General features: G+C 46.7%; 1 protein-coding gene across 1 annotated transcript in view; it reads right to left on the bottom strand.

The window, feature by feature from the left end:
• Positions 1-3,323: 3,323 nt before the first annotated feature.
• LOC308692740 (tripartite motif-containing protein 16-like) overlaps positions 3,324-23,358 on the bottom strand; it is a gene marked incomplete at both ends in the record, with an annotated part of 38,108 nt that continues 18,073 nt past the window's right edge. Inside the window, 4 exons of the mRNA XM_081369056.1 lie at positions 3,324-3,477; positions 3,631-4,012; positions 4,252-4,299; positions 6,612-6,771. Coding sequence (XP_081225182.1) covers positions 3,324-3,477; positions 3,631-4,012; positions 4,252-4,299; positions 6,612-6,771 — 744 coding nt within the window. The remainder of the gene's footprint in view (positions 3,478-3,630; positions 4,013-4,251; positions 4,300-6,611; positions 6,772-23,358) is intronic.

The following is a 23,358-nucleotide window of genomic DNA, read 5'->3' as shown; positions in this document are numbered from 1 at the left end:
GGCAGATTGTTGTTGAAGTGAAAAAAGTGAAAAAAGTGCAACCAAAAAAAAGTTATAGAAGTTTAAGTTTATGAAAAATATTTATGAACATTATAATCAATATTTTATATAAAATATAAATAAATATTTTGTGTAACTAGTGCAAATTTTTTTTTTTTAAATGAAATGGGGTGAAATAGTAAAATTACAATAAAAATACACACCTGTGCCAAAATTCATGCAGTTAACATAAAAATAAAAAAAAACTTACTCATAGGTCCAAAAGGGACAAAAATGTCCAAGTAAAAAAACTCTCATAAAAATGTTATGCTTGGGAGCAAATACTTAAGTTTGGTCTCATTTTAAAGTAGACCCTTGGCAGATTGTTGTTGAAGTGAAACATTTTAAAAAAGTGCAATCAAAATTTTTTTATAGAAATTTCAGTTTATGAAAAATATTTATGAACATTATAATCAATATTTTATCTAAAATATATATTTTATGAAACATTTGGAACTCTAAAACTGATATAAATTCAAAGCCATAAATCTAAACTGGTTGTGTTCCGAATTTGAGGACGATATCTCAAAAAATGAGCTTTCAGTTAGATTTTGTTTGGGCGCAGTACCGGACTTTCCCCATTGGATCCCAGCAAAACTCAACTGGTGAACACAGTGATTGAATTTTCGATTTGCAGTTGAGTTTTTCTCTCTCAAATATTACAAGCACACAAACAACCTTTTTATTTTATAACACACATACAAACCACACTTAGACATCCATACCAACAAACCCATACAATTATCGTTGCATAATTTATCCAATTGGCTCTATAATATGGCGAAGCAGAAAACAGGAATAAAGCGAGTATTTGCTTTATAGGCCTAACCTGAAAAAATGGCACCATTTGATAATTTTTTTTTTAAATGTCAATTTTGAAGCCTTGCCAACAGAATGAAAGCCTATTAAAAAAGATTGCATCATTTTATAGTTAAACAGCACAGGGATTAAAAAATGCAGTTTTAATGGGTTTCAATGGGGACATTTTTGTCCTTAAGGCGCTGAGAGGAAGTATTTTGTGTAACTAGTGCAAAATAGATTTTTTAAAGAAAATGATGATGAAATAGCAAAATTCCAATAAAAATACACACCCGTGCCAAATTTTATGCAGTTAGCATTAACACAGGCAAAGTGATCAAAAAAACAACACTGAAAAGGCAAAAAATGTCCTCAAGGATGCACAAGGGTTAAGATTAATCAGAATGTTATACATGTAATCATCTAAAATGTTACGTAAGGATATAATCAAAAACACTGAGTAGTAGACAAAAGAGTAACGCTTTAGATTACAGCCGTAGAGTCAAGTCACCTTCATTTATACAGCGCTTTTAACAATATAGATTGTTTCAAAGCAGCTTTACAGTGATAATAGGAGATTACAGTAACAGAGATTGTTTAGGCTTTACAGCAGATCTAGAATAAAGTTATTGTCCAGCTAAAGTTAGTTTTGATTGATTCACTTCCGTTGCAAAGGTCATTAGTTATTAACTTAGTGGCCGCTAACACGACACCGTTCTCACAGAAAACCCTTAACACACTCCGGCCGCTCATTCACACAACAGTGTCTGGCGGCTCGAGAACACACACCTTGAAACAAGAGTAATATACATTATGTATGTGTAGGAATAAGGGAAGTTTGGGGAATAAAGGGGTAACAACCAGGAAAATTAACTAATTATTTACACTGTAAGTATTTTAGAAATAAAGGGGCACTTATTCTTCTAATATGATACAACACTCGAGCAATTTAGTGAGAACATAAACTTTTGTGTAATAATAGTGTACTAATACGTAAAGGCACTGCAAAAGCAAAAGTGCACTGATTAAGTTTCAAGGCAAGTAAAACTAAAGCTATTGCAAGTAATACTGGGGAAATACACTCTTGTTCATGTAGTTACAGGGTCAGTGCGGGCTGTAAATTAAAGTGGTGCTTGTTTCACTCTTTTGTAGTCGACTCTCCATCACTATCTGACCAGCACAAATACAACAAGTGTGTTTATTCCAGACTGATTCACAACAACATCCCATAAAACCCTGAAACTGGGATTCCTCTGATCTCTTATTCATGAAGACAAACATGTGACACCCCACAATCAGAAGATTCAGGAAACAATAAGTAATATTACATATAAAAAACATAAAATGACATGAATAATAATAAAATGAATAAATGATAGTGTGTAAATCAAATGACAGCTACATACATGACTAATGATTATACATGATTTTAAAATCAAATCAAAGAAACTAAAGCACAACACAGATGTATGGTTGAACACACACACACACACACACACACACACACACACACACACACACACACACACACACACACACACACACACACACACACACACACACACACACACACACAGGTTTGAGATCCTCAGATCCTTCATTATTACACAGGAATTGATCAACAAACTGCGACTGATTCATTCTCTTGAATCTGCATCTTAATTCCCTCAACTTTGATATTCTGTTCCTGTATTTCTTTCCTTGTTGCTTCTATATTAATGTCTTTGTCTTTTGAGATCATCTTTGAATGTCTTAAATTCAGTTTAGAGTTGAAAGTCTTGGATTTGCTCGTATCATCCAGACATGTTTGTAGTGAGTCTCTTTGTGTCTCCATCTTCTTCTGTCTCATATTTCCTCTCTCTTCTCTCTCAGTATCCTGGCCTGTTTCTTCACCTTGTGTCTCTCACTCATCTTTACACCGGGTCCTAACTACACGCGACGCGGCGACACGATAAAAGGTTATTTTCCATGTTAATCAGAGTTTTGATTGATTTTGACCCATCTCGTAGTCGTGTCGCTTCTGGTAGGACAGGGTGTTAAACGCTCTGACTTTTATTATGGAGTTTAGTGGGATCTCATCGTTCACTCCACCAATACGGCTATAGCGCTCGACTGAAGAACCTGAACATGTTATTTCACTGACAGAAGTTCAGATGTAGTATTATTATGCCATAGCAACCCTTGTTTGTAACCATGACAACTTAGCACCATCACCTGTCCTTCATTCAGTCTCTTGTTATCTAGTGTATTTAAACCCTCAGTCATCTGATGTTCATGTCCTGTTCAAATCAGAACTGCTCCACAATATCTATCTCTTTAAATATAAGTTAAAATATTTTTTTATTTGATCTGGCTTATAATTCATTAGATCTGTCTTTCCATGCTTTGTTGTTTACTTGTGTCTTTGTCTGTATTTTACTTAATGGTTATTCATTATGTACAGCACATTGGTCAATGGCAGTTGTTTTTAAATCTATTCTGATTCATCAACACAGTTTCACTGATGATCCAGTACTAACCCAAAACCCAGGATAGAGCGGTTGAGTGAATGTGGTCTGGACTGTGTGGATGAGGCTCATCGTGTCAGAGACGCTGTAGAAGGACAGCGTTCCTGCACTGTGATCCACATACACTCCTATTCTACTGTAATCCACATACACTCCTGTTCTACTGTGATCCACACACACTCCTGTTCTACTGTGATCCACACACACTCCTGTTCTACTGTGATCCACACACACTCCTGTTCTACTGTGATCCACACACACTCCTATTCTACTGTGATCCAGACACACCCCTATTCTACGGCTGATGGGCTTTAGAGGGAGTTCAGTCTCTATGTTATTGTGTATGAATGAGTAACTGTCAGAAGAGCTGAACAAACTCCAGGACTGATCATTATATCCAAACAGACACTCATTACCCTCTCCCTTCCTGCTGATGCTCTTATATGACACTGATATACACACACCAAACACACCACCACTCCACTCAATCTCCCAGTAACAGCGTCCACACACACTCTCTCTACACAACACCTGAGCATAATGATCAAATCTGTCTGGATGATCAGGATACGACTGCTCTGGGTCAGTGTTAGTAATCACTCTGTTCCTCTCAGACAGACGGAGGTATTTATTCACTGTGTTCAGATCCAGATTGAGCTGATAGGAATCTGATGGAGATAAAACACATCAGAATCAGGAATTATGAATCTGTCTGATCTTTTAATGTATCTGAACTCTTCATGTTCAATATATCATCAGTGTCTCAGTGCAGTTTACCAGATATCCTGAGCAAATCATCATTTACATGATCAACTCTAAAACTCTTCTGTCATGTTTTCTTTCACTTCTCCAGGAAGAACATGAACACACTCAGTGAGTTTTTCTGCTTGTTTTCTCAGTGACTTACATTGTAGGAAGTTGTTCCTGGTCCTGGGAACAATGTTGGAGAAAGTGACTGTGGAAATCAACAGACATGAAGAGTCAAGTCAAGTCAAGTCATCTTCATTTAAATAGTGCTTTTAACAATGTAGATTGTTTCAAAGCAGCTTTACAGATATAAACGTATAATTTATGGTAACAGAGATTGTTTTGGTTTTATAGCGGTTCTTTAGTAAAGTTATTTTCCAGCTAAATGTAGTTTTGATTGATTCGCTTCCGTCGCAACAATCATTTGTTATTAAATTAGGGGCCGCCAAGACGACACCATTCTCTTTACACAGACTTTAAACGCGAACCTGTGAGAAACGCTGATGGCGTTCACATGCGCATTAAGAATTGGTTCTATAGTTATGCGCATTTGAATATATGTGCGCAGGTTTGTAATTCCCTACAAACCAAGCCTAAACAAAGTACTGGTGTTTCCTTATAATTTTTGATACAGAATTTTTTTTTTTTTATCAGTTCGGGGTAGATACGCGAATTGAGTTTCCCGACAACGCTTTATCTGTAGAGTGGTAAAGGGATCCTCCATAGGGAGAGACTAGTTGGCACTTCAGCACTGCGCTGTCATCGGGTCCAGGCGCAGGTCCTTCATCAGCTCTGGATACGGCCTGGATCCGGCAGGCTGCGGGAAAACCTCGGGATAAACAAAGACACTAAAATTAGCGTAGATGCCATTCTTCTTATGATGTAACGAGTACATCAGGATTTATGGGAAGTGTTCCCGGTTCCAGCTGACCTAATCTATGCAGCCTAACATTGAATTATAGAAGTCTATAATGTATTATGTGAAAGCTAGGTCAAAGAGATGTGTCTAAGGATCTACCACCAGCAGTCGATTTTGATATTCTAGGTATTATCAACTGGAATTTTGAGATCGCAATAGACGTGAAGGACTATAATGCGTTAAGAGCTCGCTCAAGTACTGCGGAGCTAAACCATTCAGTGCTTTGTAAGTGATCAGCAATATTTTAAAATGTATGCAATGTTTAATAGGGAGCCAGTGCAGTTTTGACAGAACCGGGCTAATATGGTCATACTTCCTGGTTCTGGTAAGAACTCGAGCTGCTGCGTTTTGAACTAGCTGTAGTTTGTTTATTAAGCGTGCAGGGCAACCACCCAGTAGAGCATTACAATAATCTAGCCTTGATGTCATGAACGCATGAACTAATTGTTCCGCATTTGTCAATGAGCACATATGGCGTAATTTAGATATATTTTTAAGATGGAAAAATGCAGTTTTACAGATACTTGACACGTGACTTTCAAATGAAAGATTGGTATCAAAGAGCACACCCAGGTTCCTAACCGATGACGAAGACTTAACAGAGCAGCCATCAAGTGTTAGACAGTATTCTAGGTTATTACGTGAGGAAGTTTTTTGTCCAATAATAAGAAACTCTGTTTTTTCAGAATTTAGAAGTAGGAAATTACGAGTCATCCAATTTTTTATATCAGCTATGCATTCCGGTCATTTTGTGAATTGGTAAATTTCGTTAGGTTTTGAAGAAATATAGAGCTGAGTATCGTCGGCATAACAGTGAAAGCTAATTCCATGTTTCCTAATGATATCTCCTAATGGTAGCATGTACAGAGTGAACAGCAGCGGTCCTAGTACTGAGCCTTGTGGTACGCCATACTGAACTTGTGATCGATAAGACATCTCTTCATTTACTGCTACAAACTGATAACGGTCAGATAAGTATGATTTAAACCATGCTAGTGCAATTCCACTAATGCCAACAAAATTTTCGAGTCTATTTAAAAGAATGTTGTGGTCGATAGTGTCAAATGCAGCACTAAGATCGAGTAACACTAATAGAGAGGCACAACCACGATCGGATGATAAGAGCAAATCATTTCTTTCTAGAAAGGAACACAGTTGTGAGGATACTGCTTTTTCTAATATCTTTGACAGAAAAGGTAGATTCGAGATCGGCCTGTAATTGACTAATTCTGTAGGATCAAGTTGCGTTTTTTTAACAAGCGGTTTAATCATAGCCAGCTTAAAGTTTTTTGGTACGTATTCTAGAGACAAAGATGAATTAATGATATTAAGAAGAGGATCTATGACCTAACATACATGTTGTAGATTTAGATGATTTAACGAGTTTAGTAAATTCTTCCTCTTCTATAGCAACGAACGAATCAAATTTTTCCTCAGGGAGACTGCAATGAGTGTGATTGATGATAATCACAAAGAGTGTGATTATCATGTCAAGAGAAAATGATCCCTGCATCCGTTCCTAAGACATTTCTAATATGATCTTCTACATGATCTGATCTGATGGAGGATCATTTCTGAGAGCAGAATCTCCAGGACTTTACCTCTGTCAGAGATCTTCTTCAGCTCCTCTTTGCAGAAATCCTCCAGTTTGTCTCTCAGCTGATGGACAGATTCTCTCACGCCATCAAAAGAGGGGAGAGAACTGAAGGGATTGTCATTTATGTCTGTAGATTCAGGAGGAGCTGAGAGAGACTGGAAACTCTAGAGAAAACAGAAATCAAAGCTCATCACCTCCACACTGTTATGAGTCTGGTATCTTTCTCTTTCTCTTTCTCCCTCTTCTGGGCACACTCGCAAACACACACACACACACACCCTCCATTACGCACACACATAATCACACGCACCTTCACTCTCTCTCAGCTGTTCCTAGTTTCTACTAGCTATCGCGCTAATTCTCCCACACCTGTTCTCGTTTCCCTTCTGATTGTGTTTGCTACTTCTAGCTTTCTCTTTTCTTGCTTCTTTGCCAGATTATTACGTGAATCACTATGTGATTACTACTCTGCCCAGTTTACCTGCTGCTGAAGACCAGCCAGCGCCTGTACCCCGCCTGCTGCCAACCTTTTCCTCTCTGAGAGACCTGAGGCTTGTCGCCGCCAGACCCTGGGCTTATCTGCTGTGTGTCACATGTCTGTCCTGTCTTGTGCTGCACATGGGTGTTTGTTGTTTTGTGCCATGTGCTCTCCTGTCTATTGTCTAGCCCCTCCCATCTTGTTATCTAATTATTGGTTAATTTGTCCCACCTGTCTTTCTCGTTTCCCTCCTTTGTTTGTTCCTCTATTTAGTCTCCTTGTGTTTGTAGTCTTGTGCTGGTTCGTTGTCCTTGTTGCGTTTCCTGGAGCTTTGTGGTTTTTTGAGTTTGTTACCCTGTCTGCATGTCATCAATAAATTCCTCTGCATTTGAATCCTCGTCTCATATTCATCCGATACGTGACAGAACGAACCAGCCATCATGTGGATTCAGCGGAGCGAACTTTGTCCTGCGGAGAGGGAGAATGGGATCTCCTTATTTAAGTATTTTTCCATGTGTGCTCAGAGGAATGAGGAGATCAGGGCAGTCGGCCCTCGGTCGGGAGGCGGTGAGATCCGTACTGTGACTGTTAATAGTGTTAAGATCCCTGCTGATTTTCAGCGGTTTGAGGGAACCCGATTGGCCAGATTTTCTGGGACCCGCGGAGGCTGTAGGAGAGGAGGTGATAGAGGAGAGTTCCAGCATCACTCTTCACATCGGTCTCTCATCGACCCAGAGGTTCATCTACCGTCGGGTTCGCCCATTAGAAGGACATCACTACGGGGACCGTCCAGCACAGATCCCTCACCACTGATCTCGTCCAGTATAAGGTCTTCGCCACTGGTTCCATTCATCGTAGGGACTTCATCGACGGTTTCGGAGTCTGCATGCAACCGTCCGAAGAGACGGAGGAGGAGAAGGTCGGCTCAGGTTCAGCCAGAGACGGTTCACGTCACGTCTGCCCAGCCAGAGACGGTTCACGTCACGTCTGCCCAGCCAGAGACGGTTCACGTCACGTCTGCCCAGCCAGAGACTGTTCACGTCACGTCAGCCCAGCCAGAGACGGTTCACGTCACGTCTGCCCAGCCAGAGACGGTTCACATCACGTCTGCCCAGCCAGAGACGGTTCACGTCACGTCTGCCCAGCCAGAGACGGTTCACGTCACGTCGGCCCAGCCAGAGACGGTTCACGTCACGTCGGCCCAGCCAGAGATGGTTCACGTCACGTCTGTCCAGCCAGAAACGGTTTACGTCACGTCTGCCCAGCCAGAGACGGTTCACGTCACCTCGGCCCAGCCAGAGACGGTTCACGTCACGTCTGCCCAGACAGAGATGGTGCACGTCAGTCCCAACGAGTCGTCTTTTCACATCAGTCCACCCAAGCCTGAACTCCACGTCAGTCCTGCTGAGCATGAACCCCTGAGACCCATTCTGGTGACCTCTGGGACATTGTCAGATTACTTCGAGCGTCTGGCCAGAATCCTGGAGATGCCTTTCGGACCCACAATGTCCGTTCCTGAGTCGGAGCCAGTGTCCGTTCCTGAGTCGGAGCCAGTGTCCGTTCCAGTGCCCGAGCCGGTGGTGGTGGTTCCAGTGCCCGAGCCGGTGGTGCCAGTTCCAGTGCCCGAGCCGGTGGTGCCAGTTCCAGTGTCCAAGCCGGTGGTGCCAGTTCCAGTACCCGAGCCGGTGGGACCAGTTCCAGTGCCCGAGCCGGTGGCGTCTGGGACATTGTCAGATTACTTCGAGCGTCTGGCCAGAATCCTGGAGATGCCTTTCGGACCCACAATGTCCGTTCCTGAGTCGGAGCCAGTGTCCGTTCCTGAGTCGGAGCCAGTGTCCGTTCCAGTGCCCGAGCCGGTGGTGGTGGTTCCAGTGCCCGAGCCGGTGGTGCCAGTTCCAGTGCCCGAGCCGGTGGTGCCAGTTCCAGTGTCCAAGCCGGTGGTGCCAGTTCCAGTACCCGAGCCGGTGGGACCAGTTCCAGTGCCCGAGCCGGTGGCGTCTGGGACATTGTCAGATTACTTCGAGCGTCTGGCCAGAATCCTGGAGATGCCTTTCGGACCCACAGTGTCCGTTCCTGAGTCAGAGCCAGTGTCCGTTCCTGAGTCAGAGCCAATGTCCGTTCCTGAGTCGGAGCCAGTGGTGCAAGTTCCAGTGCCCGAGCCGGTGGTGCCAGTTTCAGTGCCCGAGCCGGTGGTGCCAGTTTCAGTGCCCGAGCCGGTGGTGCCAGTTCCAGTGTCCGAGCCGATGGTGTCTGTTCCTGTTTCTGAGCCGGTGGTGTCTGTTCCTGAACCTGAGCCGGTGGTGTCTGTTCCTGAGCCTGAGGTGTCTGTTCCAGTGCCTGAGCCGGTGGTGCCAGTTCCGGTGGTGCCAGTTCCAGTGCCTGAGCCGGTGGTGCCAGTTCCAGTGCCAGTTCCAGTGATGCCAGTTCCAGTACCTGAGCCGGTGGTGCCAGTTCCAGTGCCTGAGCCGGTGGTGCCAGTTCTGGTGGTGCCAGTTCCAGTGCCAGTTCCGGTGGTGTCTGTTCCAGTTCCTGAGTCGGTGGTGTCTGTTCCAGTTCCTGAGTCGGTGGTGTCTGTTCCAGTTCCTGAGTCAGTGGTGTCTGTTCCAGTTCCTGAGTCTGTGGTGTCTGTTCCAGTGCCTGAGCCGGTGGTGTCTGTTCCAGTGCCTGAGCCGGTGGTGCCCGTTCCAGTGCCTGAGCCGGTGGTGCCAGTTCCAGTACCTGAGCCGGTGGTGCCAGTTCCGGTGGTGCCAGTTCCAGTGCTTGAGCCGGTGGTGCCAGTTCCGGTGGTGCCAGTTCCAGTGCCTGAGTCGGTGGTGCCAGTTCCAGTGCCTGAGTCGGTGGTGCCAGTTCCAGTGCCTGAGTCGGTGGTGCCAGTTCCAGTGCCTGAGCCGTTGGTGCCAGTTCCAGTGCCTGAGCCGTTGGTGCCAGTTCCAGTGCCTGAGCCGTTGGTGCCAGTTCCAGTGCCTGAGCTGTCGGTGCCGTCTGTTCCAGTTCCTGAGCCGGTGGTGTCTGTTCCAGTTCCGTAGCCGGTGGTGTTTGTTCCTGTTCCTGAGTCGTTGGTGTCTGTTCCTGTTCCTGAGCCGGTGGTGTTTGTTCCTGTTCCTGAGCCGTTGGTGTCTGTTCCTGAGCCGGTGGTGTCTGTTCCTGAGCCGGTGCCTGTTCATTGGCCGCCCGAGGGGTCGTCTCCGCCGTGGCCACCCGAAAGGTCGTCTCCGCCGTGGCCGCCTGAGGGGTCGTCTCCGCCATGGCCGCCTGAGGGGTCGTCTCCGCCATGGCCGCCTGAGGGGTCGTCTTCGCCATGGCCGCCTGAGGGGTCGTCTCTGCCATGGCCGCCTGAGGGGTCGTCTCTGCCATGGCCGCCTGAGGGGTCATCGCCGCCATGGCCGCCTGAGGGGTCGTCTCCGCCATGGCCGCCCGACGGGTCGTCTCAGCCCTGGCTGCCTGCACGATCTACTCCGCCCTGGCCACCCGAGGGAGAGTCTCCGCCGTGGCCGCTTGAAGGGTCGTCTCCGCCCTGGCCGCCCGAGGGAAAGTCTCCGCCCTGGCCGCCAGATGGACTGATATTTCCGCCCTGGCCTCCCGAACTGTCCATTTCCCCAGCCCCACCCTGGTCTGTCCTTCCTGTTCCACCCTGGTCTGTCCCTCCCGTCCCTCCCATCCCTCCCTGGTCTGTCCATCCCGTCCCTAGTGGAGCGTCTGGTAGCCGCTCCTTAAGGAGGGGGTAATGTCACATGTCTGTCCTGTCTTGTGCTGCACATGGGTGTTTGTTGTTTTGTGCCATGTGCTCTCCTGTCTATTGTCTAGCCCCTCCCATCTTGTTATCTAATTATTGGTTAATTTGTCCCACCTGTCTTTCTCGTTTCCCTCCTTTGTTTGTTCCTCTATTTAGTCTCCTTGTGTTTGTAGTCTTGTGCTGGTTCGTTGTCCTTGTTGCGTTTCCTGGAGCTTTGTGGTTTTTTGAGTTTGTTACCCTGTCTGCATGTCATCAATAAATTCCTCTGCATTTGAATCCTCGTCTCATATTCATCCGATACGTGACACTGTGCCGCCCAGCTCTGTGTATTTTCTACAAGAGGATTTCTGTTATTTGCCTTAACGCCCAGATTGTCGGCTGTTTCTGTTCTTCATCTATATAAGAGGAAGTTTTCTGTTTCTACCCATTATCTTGAGTCATTTCCCTTGTTTCATTAAAGACATTGTTATTTTGCATTTTTACTTGCTGTATTATAATGTGTAAATTGGACTCTAAACAAGTTTAATACACTGGCAATGTCATTAAAACCTTAGTTTTATTCACAGAATTATAGGGCAAAGTTTGCTTAATTCATATTTGTGTGATGAAAAGGCATTAATACAGTGGTGTGAAAAAGTGTTTGCCCCCTTGGTAAATATGATCAAATATGGCTGTAAAAAATAAATCTGCATTGTTTATCCTTTTGATATTTTATTTAAAAAAATAGCAAAAATCTAACCTTTCATTGACGTAAAAGAATTAAAAGTGGGGGGAAAATCGCATTATGAAATAAATGTTTTTCTCCAAAACACGTTGGGAACAATTGTTTGCCCCCTTGTATTAAATACTTTTTGCAACCTCTTTTTTTCCAAGATAACAGCTCTGAGTTTTCTCCTATAATGCCTGATGAGTTTGGAGAACACCTGACAAGAGATCAGAGACCATTCCTCCATACAGAATCTTTCCATCCTGTTCTCGTTATAAGATTTCTAGAACAGGCTGTCAGGTTTAGATTTTTTATCTGTTGGTATTTGATCGAATCCGTGATGCCATGTATCTGAACAAGATGTCCAGGACCTCTGGCAGAAAATTAGGCCCACAGCATTAAAGATACAGCAGAGTATTTCATTTTACACATGGGGTACTTTTTTATCCCTGTGTGCACCAAACCCATCTTAAGTGTTTGCTGCCAAAAAAGCTAATGTTTTTGTTTCATCTGACCATAGAACCCATCCCGTTTGAAGTTCCATTAGTGTTAGTTACTTTTCAAATGTTCTAAATTCATATTTGTTTGATGAAAAGGCATTAATATGTGAATTTTTCCAGTTATTTTTATTTTCTATGAAATGTCAGTAGTGGACACGGCAAGAGCGCTAGTGGTTCTCTTACGAGAGGTTCTCTCGTATTGCGTAAGTAGCTTTATCCTGGCCTTAGTTATAGTTTACTTTGTCAATACTGACACCTTGTGGTCACTTTAAGTAGTACGTCACCTTTAATAATATATCAGCCATTTTGGATTTTAGAGCTCATGGTACAGAGTATAGAGGTGCATCCACGTCCATCCTTCTTGTTTTGCTCTTGAAACGGCACAATCTGTAAGTTTAAAAGACTAATCTAAGCGGTAACATATGATTACATGTATTCTGATATATATACATATGTTTGAGGACGATTTGCATGTGACATGTTAAATGTAGCCTGAAGCACATAATTGTAATGCTTGATTGTTCTTCTTAGTGATTTATGTGCATCTTAAATAATGTTTTATTTATGTGAACTGAATGTAACATTTAAGAGATATTTTATTAAATATCATTGTTCATTTGTGTTACAGTTTCACAAATTGGGCTTCAGTAAAGAAAGTTTGACCCTGACAACTGTCTACGACTTTTACTAAGCCTTTGTTTAGCTCGCTGCAAAAGCAAACATAAGCTGAAGGCAGAAGAGTGAAAAGATTGACTTCACATTGAGAGCTTAACACTGGACTACATGCGCTCTATCTACAATCTAGAACCAGAATGTCGCACTCATCGAAATGCAGCCAAGCTTCCAAGCTGGAAACCAGGTCAGAGGCTAGATCTTCAGCCAGCAACACTTCATCCACACGTCGCTCTCATAAATCTAACGCAAGCCAAGCTGCAGCTGAAGCACGCGCAAAGGCAGAGGCTGCACGCACAAGAGCTGAGTTTGCAAAACGGCAGATAGATATGGAGATCGAAAAGGCTAGGATTGAAGCAACGCTGAATGCTCTGAAAGAGGAGGGTGAAGCTGAAGCAGCTCTCGCAGCAGCAAGGGTGTTGGAATCTGCCGCAATTTGTTCAAATGACGAAATTGAAAGGGGTAGTTCTTTGGCTGCTGAACGCACAGAAGAATTCATTAGGACACACTTTTCTCAGAACCAGAGTTTGAAGAAAGAAAAAGACATTCCTGGAATCAGCCAGTCTACTCCTAACGCTGTAAATGCAATAAGCAGACATGACCAAATGGGGTATCAGCATTCAAGACAGCCGAATAGCTTTCCCTCTCATATGAGAAACCCCTGCTCACCAAGCGAACCAGTACCTCGATCCAGTGAGGTGTCTGATCTTGCAGTGTTTCTTGCACGCCGTGATCTTCTCACTTGTAGTTTCAAAGTATTTGACAACAAGCCAGAGAATTACATACCCTGGAAAACAGCGTTTATGAATGCCATTAATGGTCTAAATCTAAAAGACAATGAAGAGATTGATTTGCTTACCAAGTGGCTCGAAGGTGAGTCCCTACGACATGCTCTGAGAATAAGAGCTGCCCATGCACATGATCCTGAAGCTGGTCTCAGACATTTATGGCAACGTTTGGACAAAAAATATGGTTCTCCAGAGGTAATTGAAGCATCTTTATTCAAACGTTTAGAGAGTTTCGCTAAGATTTCTCACAAAGACTTCAATCAGTTGCAAGCACTCGCAGATCTGCTCCTGGAAGTGCAAGCAATGAAAGAGGAAGGCAATCTACCTGGTCTTGGATTCCTTGACACATCAAAGGGAATAAACTCTATTGTCGAAAAACTGCCTCACAGTCTTCAAGAAGCATGGATAGTTAAGGGAACAAAATACAAGAAAGAATATCTACTTCATTATCCACCTTTTTCATACTTTGTCGAGTTTGTCAATGAAAATGCTGAAATGAGAACAGACCCCAGCTTCTCTTTTCAATCTTCTAATACATCGCCTCTTAAAGTTGAAACAGTCCAAATGAAGCAGTCAAGATTCAGACCTTCTATCTTTGCCAGCAAAACAGAGGTTGAATCGAACTTGTCTGTAAGTTCCAACATCAGTTCAGTTGACCTGACAAGACAATGTCCCCTCCATAAAAGGAACCATTCACTATTGAAATGCAGAGGTTTCAGAATGAAGTCTTTAGCTGAAAGGAAGAGGTTTCTTAAGGAGAACTCTATCTGTTACAAGTGCTGTGTTTCTTCAGACCACAGGGCCAAAGACTGCAGGGTGACTATCCAGTGTTCAGAATGCAGTAGCCATGGCCATCTCTCTGCTCTTCATGATGGTCCAGCTCCATGGCTCGAAAAGGGACCCGCGACACCAACAGAGGCTCAAGGCGGGGAGCAAGACGAACCAACCTCCACAGTGACCACATCCGTCTGCACAGAAATATGTGGAACAGGGTTTCAAGGAAAGTCATGCTCAAAAATTTGCTTAGTCAATGTTTACCCTGATGGTTGTTCTGAGGAAAAGAAGCGTATGTATGTAATGTTGGATGATCAGAGTAACCTCTCTTTAGCGAGGTCAGCCTTCTTTCGCACGTTCAATGTTCAAGGTGAAGTCTTCCCTTACACAATGAGAACATGCTCAGGCACAGTTGATACTAGTGGGAGGAGAGCAAAAGACTTTGTGGTCGAATCCTTGGATGGGAAAGTATCAATGATGCTTCCAACACTTATAGAGTGTAATTCGATCCCTGATAACAGACTGGAGATTCCCACACCTGAAGCCGCTGCTTACCATCCTCATCTTCAAAACATTGCCTCTCAAATACCTCCACTGGATCCCACAGCTGACATTCTCATTCTCATAGGGAGAGATCTTATCTGTGCGCACAAGGTCCGCAGACAGCGCAATGGTCCTCACAATGCTCCATATGCCCAACTCCTCGACCTGGGTTGGGTGATTGTAGGAGATGTGTGCCTCGGTGGAGCTCACAAACCCACAGTGAGCACTTTCAAAACTAGTGTTCTTGAGAACGGCAGACCCAGCTTTCTCACACCTTGCAAAAACAGCATCTGTTCTAAAGAAAGGTTCACAAGTGAAGAGCACAGACTCATAAGGAGCACAAAACGATCTCATGACATTGGGAAGCATATCTTCAAGCAAACCAAAGAAGACAACATGCTCGCACTATCTGGAGAAGATGAGGTTTTCCTGGATATTATGGACAACGAATTCACCAAAGACAAAGCAAATAGTTGGGTGGCTCCACTCCCGTTTCGCTGTCCCAGAGAGCGTTTGCCCAATAATAGAGACCAGGCTGTCAGTCGTCTATTATCACTTCGTCGTTCTCTGAAAAGAAAGACGGACATGAAAGACCATTACGTGGATTTCTTGGAGACAATGTTAAAAAAAAGGCATGCTGAGATTGCTCCCCCTCTTGAAGGCAACAAGGAATGTTGGTACCTCCCAAGTTTTGGCATTTATCACCCACAAAAGCCAGGGAAGATCAGGATAGTGTTTGATTCAAGTGCTCAATACAACAACGTATCCTTAAATCAAGTTCTCCTTAAAGGCCCAGACCTGAACAACAGCCTGATAGGTGTGATCATCCGCTTTAGATCTGACTCCTACGCTGTGATGGCAGACATTGAGCAAATGTTTCACAGCTTTCTGGTCAAAGAGGAACATCGAGATTACCTGCGCTTCTTGTGGTTTAAGGATCACGACCTTGATGGAGATGTCGTGGAGTACCGCATTAGGGTCCACGTTTTTGGCAATTGCCCCTCCCCATCAGTAGCTGTATAGGGGCTCAAGAGAACAGCCGTAGAGGGAGAGTCGGAGTTTGGAAGTGATGCAAGGCTCTTCATCGAGCGCCATTTCTATGTGGACGATGGGCTAAAATCATTCAGTTCCGAAGCTGAGGCCATTGATGTACTGCACAGAGCTCAAAAGATGTTAGCACGATCCAACCTCCGCCTACACAAAATCTCATCCAACAGCCCCATCATCATGAGAGCCTTCCCGAATGAGGATCTGGCAACTACTCTGCAAGGCCTCGATCTTGGTGTGAACTCACTATCCATCCAACGAAGCTTAGGATTGTGTTGGGACTTGTCAATAGATGCATTTGTATTTCAAGTATCCTTCAGTGACAAACCTTACACTAAGCGAGGAGTGCTTTCTACCATCAACAGTCTATATGATCCTCTAGGATTTGTAGTACCAGTAAGCATTGAGGGTCGCTCCATCCTGAGAGACATCTCTGGAGATGCAGATGATTGGGATGTTATTCTGCCCAAAGAGAAACAAGAGAAATGGCAAAAATGGAAAGATTCCCTCAAACATCTGCAAGGACTAAAAATCTCAAGAATGTATACCTCCATCTCATTGTCTAGTGCACACAAGAAAGAGATCATTGTGTTTTGTGATGCTTCCACTAAAGCTGTAGGTACAGTAGCTTACCTGAAAGTTACTAACACAGATGGTCTCAGTGAAGTTGGTTTCCTCTTCGGTAGGGCAAAACTTGCTCCAAAGCCGGATGTCACTGTCCCTCGACTTGAGTTATGTGCGGCCGTACTAGCAGTGGAAGTAGCAGAGATGCTTCAAGAACAGATGGATACAACACTGGATGATGTGAGATTCTACACTGACTCTAAAGTAGTGCTAGGATACATCTTCAATGAGACCAGGCGTTTTCACGTCTATGTTCATAATCGAGTACAGCGCATTAGACACTCTACGGGACCGCATCAGTGGAACTTTGTGCCCACTCATCTTAATCCAGCCGATGCTGCAAGCAGAGGACTCCCCTCAGAGCAACTGACTTCATCATATTGGCTAACAGGGCCTCCATTCCTCCTACACACAAGACAAGACCAACTTGATAAAAGGTCTTACACTCTCGTCAGTCCTGAAACAGATGCAGAGCTTCGTCCAGAGTGTGTTACTTGTGTGACTAGCCTGTCACAAAGAAACCTTGGGAGTGAAAGGTTCCAACGATTCTCTAGTTGGAGCTCCCTGCTAAAGGCCATAGCACGATTGCAACACATAGCCAAGTGTGTCAAGCCTGGATCGGGAGACATCTGTTGCGGATGGCACATTTGCAACAAGCATAAGGAGGAAGAGCAGCTGAAGAAGGCTAAAGCTACAATCATTCAAACTGTTCAGAGAGAAGTCTACAGAGATGACTTTAAACGCCTAGAACAAGGTCAGCCTGTCCAAAAGTCAAGTCCTCTCAGCAAACTCTGTCCATTCATTGATCCAGAAGGGTTTCTCAGAGTAGGAGGTCGGCTGGGGAGAGCTCAACTACCATCTGAAGAACTGTATCCAGCTCTCATACCTGGTAAACATCATGTTACTCAGCTTTTGATTCGACACTTTCATGAGAAGGTATGTCACCAAGGCCGACATCTCACGGAAGGTGCCATCAGGGCAGGTGGTTACTGGATTGTTGGAGGAAAGAGATCGGTCAGCAGCTCCATCTACAACTGTGTTACCTGTCGCAAATTGAGAGGCAAACAAGAGGAGCAGATAATGGCAGATTTGCCAGCTGACAGATTACACATAGACCCGCCATTCACATTCGTGGGGTTGGATGTTTTCGGTCCATGGCCAGTCGCGGTCAGGAAAACACGAGGATGTCCGGCAGAAGCTAAAAGATGGGCGGTCATATTTACTTGCATGACTACACGGGCGATTCACCTAGAAGTGATCGAGTCTATGAGTGCCTCATGTTTTATCAATTCCCTACGGCGTTTCTTTGCAATCAGAGGCCCCGCTAAGATCTTGAGGTCTGACTGTGGAACCAACTTTGTGAGAGCCTGCAAAGAGCTACAAATTGACAAGCAAGGTTGCCATAACACAAACATCCAAGCTTACCTATCTGATAACCAATGCTGCTGGCAGTTCAATCCTCCTCATGCTTCACATATGGCTGGGTCCTGGGAGCGCATGATTGGGGTTTCCCGACGTATCCTTGATGCCATGCTCCTTCAACACAGCCCTGCAAGACTTACACATGAAGTTTTAATAACGTTCATGGCAGAAGTGAGTGCAATTGTGAATGCTCGTCCCTTAACCACAGTCTCTACTGATCCAGAACAACCAATGATACTAACACCAGCAATGCTCCTCACGCAGAAAGTTGGAGCCCCACCAGTACCACCTGGCCAATTTGAAAACCATGATCTATGCAGAGCTCAGTGGCGTCATGTTCAGTATTTAGCCAATGTCTTCTGGGGAAGATGGAAGAATGAATATTTGAGTGGACTTCAAGGACGTCGCAAGTGGCGCATGGCTAAGCCAAACCTACAAAATGGAGATGTTGTGCTTCTGAAAGATGCCCAGGAGAAAAGAAATGACTGGCCAGTTGGGATCATTAATAAAACTTACCCAAGTGGGGATGGCAAAGTCAGAAAGATTGAAGTAAAAATCATAAAGAAAGGTGAACAAAGACTCTTCTTGAGACCAGTCACTGAGGTTGTTCTTCTGGTTTCAAAGGACACAAATTAAGGTGGCTTAACGATCTGGAGGTTGACGCCTTTGTTACTGTTCCTCAAGTCTGATGTGACATCTGTTGATGTCAGGCGGGGAGTATCCTGGCCTTAGTTATAGTTTACTTTGTCAATACTGACACCTTGTGGTCACTTTAAGTAGTACGTCACCTTTAATAATATATCAGCCATTTTGGATTTTAGAGCTCATGGTACAGAGTATAGAGGTGCATCCACGTCCATCCTTCTTGTTTTGCTCTTGAAACGGCACAATCTGTAAGTTTAAAAGACTAATCTAAGCGGTAACATATGATTACATGTATTCTGATATATATACATATGTTTGAGGACGATTTGCATGTGACATGTTAAATGTAGCCTGAAGCACATAATTGTAATGCTTGATTGTTCTTCTTAGTGATTTATGTGCATCTTAAATAATGTTTTATTTATGTGAACTGAATGTAACATTTAAGAGATATTTTATTAAATATCATTGTTCATTTGTGTTACAGTTTCACAAATTGGGCTTCAGTAAAGAAAGTTTGACCCTGACAACTGTCTACGACTTTTACTAAGCCTTTGTTTAGCTCGCTGCAAAAGCAAACATAAGCTGAAGGCAGAAGAAGCTTATGCATCGGGAAAGTCTTCTTTCTTCGAGATCTGAAGCCAAAAAATTATCCTTAATTTTGTATTCATTGTCAACGCAGTGCAGCAGCCGACAGACCTAGGCAGGCTGTATAAGAGTACTCATTGGCTGCTCGGCTGCAACTGCTTAAGCCTATCGGTGAGCGCTCTGAACGCGGCAACCAATGAGGGCGCTTCGCGCCCTCTACACCCTTCTAACCGTCAGAATGGGCGTGGCCAGCGTGTATATATTCAGCGCTCACAGGCTAAAATTCTGATTTTCTTGTCTTCAGCGAAGCACTTCGCATCGCTGGATCTGGAGAAGCCGCCGCCGTTGAAACCAGCGACCAGCAAGCCTAGGACAGCGCCTGAAGAAGCCGGCCGCCTTCGCCGCCTTCAGCCATCCGTGCCTGCTACGCTATCCGGCGTCATATCCATTTCACTGCTGTGTGTTCGCCTACTGCAACACACCCTCTCCTCTAAAAGAGCACGGGGCGTTTTTCTAAAAATGCCCCGTTTTTCTTGCGGCTCGTGCCACGCCCCGCTCAGCAACGGAGACCGCCATCCCATCTGCGCTCTCTGCCTGGGCCGCGATCACGCCGCCACCGCACTCTCCACGGGCGGCTGCCCCGAGTGCGAGGAACTTTCAATGTCGACCCTGCGGGCTCGGCTTGAAGTTTTCGACTAACATGTCTCCCCGCCCGTCCCTGCTGGGCCGCGCAAGACGAAGCGCCGCCAGAGACCAACCAGGCGCACAGAAGCTCGCCGGAGTCTCTCCCTCGAGCTTCTCCCTCGCCTTCCCCGCCCCCCCTCACGGCCGCGCAGCCGCCGGCCCTCGCCCGCGCCTCCGCCGCTTCAGGGGATGAGGCGGATGAGTTTGGTGAACGCGCCGCGGACAGCTGTTCTCTCCTGGCCTCTGACAGCGAGGAATGGTCCACTGCCTCCTCGTAAGTCCAGGATTCAGGCCGATCTCGAGCGGGCGAGGACGCGGAACTTTTACGCCTCCTCACGCGAGCTGTCGAACAGCTGGGCCTTGACTGGTCTTCCCCGGAAGAGCCAGCCCCGAACAGACTCGACGGCTGCTTCCTTCACCAACGCTGCCAACAGCCGGCGTCCAGAAAAGCACCCTTCCTGCCTGAGCTTCACAGCGAGCTCTCTAAATCGTGGAATGCTCCATTCTCCGCGAGAGTGTCTTCACACGCCTCATCAACGCTCTCACAGGTTGACGGCGCCGCTGAGAAGGGGTATAATTCCATCCCCCCTGTGGAGGAGGCGGTCGCAGCGCACCTTTGCCCGCCCTCTCGTTGGCGCTCAAAGGCTGCCCTCCCGTCCAAAGCATGCAGGACCACTTCAGCCCTCGTTGGCCGCACTTTCGCCACCGCGGGGCAGGCCGCATCAGCACTCCACTCTATGGCAGTACTGCAGATCCTCCAGGCTAACCTCCTCCGTGATCTGGACGAGAAGCGCTCGGAGCCTGCTTCCCTCACGGATTTGAGGAGCGCTACGGACCTTTCCCTTCGCGCCACGAAATCCGCTGCCCAGGCCATTGGAAGGTGCATGGCCTCTCTGTCAGTTACAGAAAGGCATCTCTGGCTCACGCTCGCGGACATGAGGGAGTCTGAGCGCGCGGTGTTTCTCAACGCCCCCCTCTCCCCCACCGGCCTGTTCGGCCCAGCGGTTAGCGGGATCGTCGACCGCTTTTCGGAGGTGTAAAAGACTACAGAGGCAATGAATTTGTTTCTGCCTCGACGCTCCAGGCCTGCTGCACGCCGTCCTTCGGACCAGCCTGCACAAAGCTCTGCCCAGCGTCCAGCTCGACCTCCGTCCTCGCAGCGACGACAGGGCGGCCGCCCTCGTTCTCGCTCGACCAGCCGCGCTAGACCGCCGCCTCCCCGGGGACCCCGGCAGAGGATCGCGGTGAAGCCTGAGCCTCCAAAATCCTCCTAGCCCGAGGAGAGAAGCGACGATTGGGTCCCGCCGCGGCCGGACAGTCGTCAAAGCTTCAAGCTCTGTCAGTCCCCGTTGCCACGGTTACTGCAGACACTCATTTCGCAGCCAACGAGCCGGTGAACTCACCCTCTCGCCTGCACACAACCGCCGTTTTCACGGCGACCCAGATAAATCTCAAAGAGAGTATTATGCCTGGTCGCGCGCCTCGCGCTGTAAGTGTTTCAAATGCAGTAAATGTGCCCACTTATCTGTGTTCACCTCTGCACACAAGCACTGTAAACCCCGTGTCTCTCACAGAGCCCACTCGCATAAAGCTGGTACAAGCCGCTCGAGTGTTAAAAGTAGGTCACGTGTCCACCCCGCTGTGCCCACACCTACTCACTGCCCCCTCACAACCGGTCAGGTTATAAACACGGATGCTGTGCCCGCTTCCACGCGCTCACACATCCGCTCTCTTACTTCGCCCCCGACGCCGCCTTCGAGCGTCGTGCTTCACACTGTATGTTCCCCGTCAAATGCCACCGGGACGCTGTGTGTAAAACGGCCAGTCACCGCTGTGAGCGACCCGCCGTATCCAAGCACCAAGAGCGCGCGCGTTGCGCGCGTCACGCCCGTCCCTCCGTTTCGAGCTCTCGAGCCCGCGATCAGCGGCGATCAGAGCCCGGAGGCTATTCTGCCCCTGGCTGCACACGCGAGAGCGTGGGAAGCTATTCCAGGCACGTCAGAATGGGTGCTGAGCACAGTAAAACGAGGCTATACTCTGCAGTTCGCTCGCCGCCCTCCGCGCTTTCAAGCGCGTGTCGAGACCAGAGTGAATGGGGAAGTAGCACATCTACGTCGAGCAGAAATAGCCACACTTCTGTGCAAAAGGGCAATAGAACCGGTTTCCCCATCCATGAGCGAGTCGGGCTTTTACAGCCGTTATTTCCTCGTTCCCAAGAAGGACGGAGCTCTCAGACCAATTCAAGATCTGAGACGTTTGAACAAGGCTCTTATGAAAAGACCGTTCAAAATGCTCACAACCAGACAAATCCTCGCGCAAATTCGCCCGAGGGACTGGTTTATATCTCTCGATCTAAAAGACGCATACTTTCAGATCCAGATAATACCCCGTCACAGGCCATTCTTGAGATTCGCCTTCGACTGTCAGGTATATCAGTACACCGTCCTGCCGTTCGGCCTGTCTTTGGCACCCCGCACATTCACGAAGTGCATGGACACGGCTCTCGCTCCCCTGAGGGGTCGGGGAATGCGAATTTTGAACTACTTGGACGATTGGCTGATCCTAGCACAGTCAGAGGCCGAACTCATCGCCCACAGAACAGTGCTTTTAAGCCATTTGGACAGCCTGGGGCTTACGGTCAACTGGACCAAGAGCTCGCTCGTGCCCAGTCAATCAACCTCTTTTCTGGGTTTGGATCTGGACACTGTAGCGATGACGGCCCGCCTGTCGACTCAGCGCGCACGCTGCATTCGACGCCTGGCCGCGTCCCTCCGGCCGGGCAGCACCGTACCTCTCAAAACATTTCAGAGGCTACTGGGTTGCATGGCCTCAGCCGCAGCAGTGCTTCGGCTGGGTCTTTTACGAATGCGCCCGCTACAACACTGGCTGAATGCCTGAGTGCCTCACAGAGCATGGGCTTCCGGCGGTATTCGCATCAGAGTGACTCAGAGCTGCGTTTCAGCTCTGAAGCCCTGGTTAGCGGCCGACTGGTACCAGCGGGGAGTGACAATGGGAGCTATCTCACACCGCAAAATTATCTCGACGGACGCTTCCACCTCAGGCTGGGGCGCTCTGTTCGAGGGCAAACCGGCTTTTGGCCTATGGTCAGACCGGGAAAAATGCCTCCACATAAACTGCTTGGAGATGATAGCGGTCGAGAACGCGCTCAGGCGCTTCCTCCCATTCATACGGGATCACCATGTGCTAGTCCGCTCGGACAACATGTCCGTGGTATCCTATGTGAACCGACAGGGCGGTGTCAGATCCAGGAATATGTGCAGGCTGACAGAACGCCTTCTCGTGTGGGCTTACCGCTCGCTGAGAGCCGCGCACGTACCGGGCCACCTGAATGTCGGTCCAGACAGACTGTCCAGGGACAACATTCCCCCGGGAGAATGGTCTCTGCACCCCCAGACAGTCCAGTTTCTCTGGCGCCTATTCGGCAGAGTGGAAATCGACCTCTTTGCGTCGAAAGACAATGCTCAATGCCTGAAGTTTTATTTGAAGAGCGAGGACGCGCTGTCCCAGACATGGCCCAGCCTCCCGC

The sequence above is a fragment of the Scardinius erythrophthalmus genome (assembly GCF_964197995.2).
Source record: "Scardinius erythrophthalmus genome assembly, chromosome: 6".
Lineage (NCBI taxonomy): Eukaryota > Metazoa > Chordata > Actinopteri > Cypriniformes > Leuciscidae > Scardinius > Scardinius erythrophthalmus.
The sequence above is the reverse complement of the archived record's forward strand: the minus strand, read 5'-3'. Positions and strand labels throughout refer to the sequence as shown.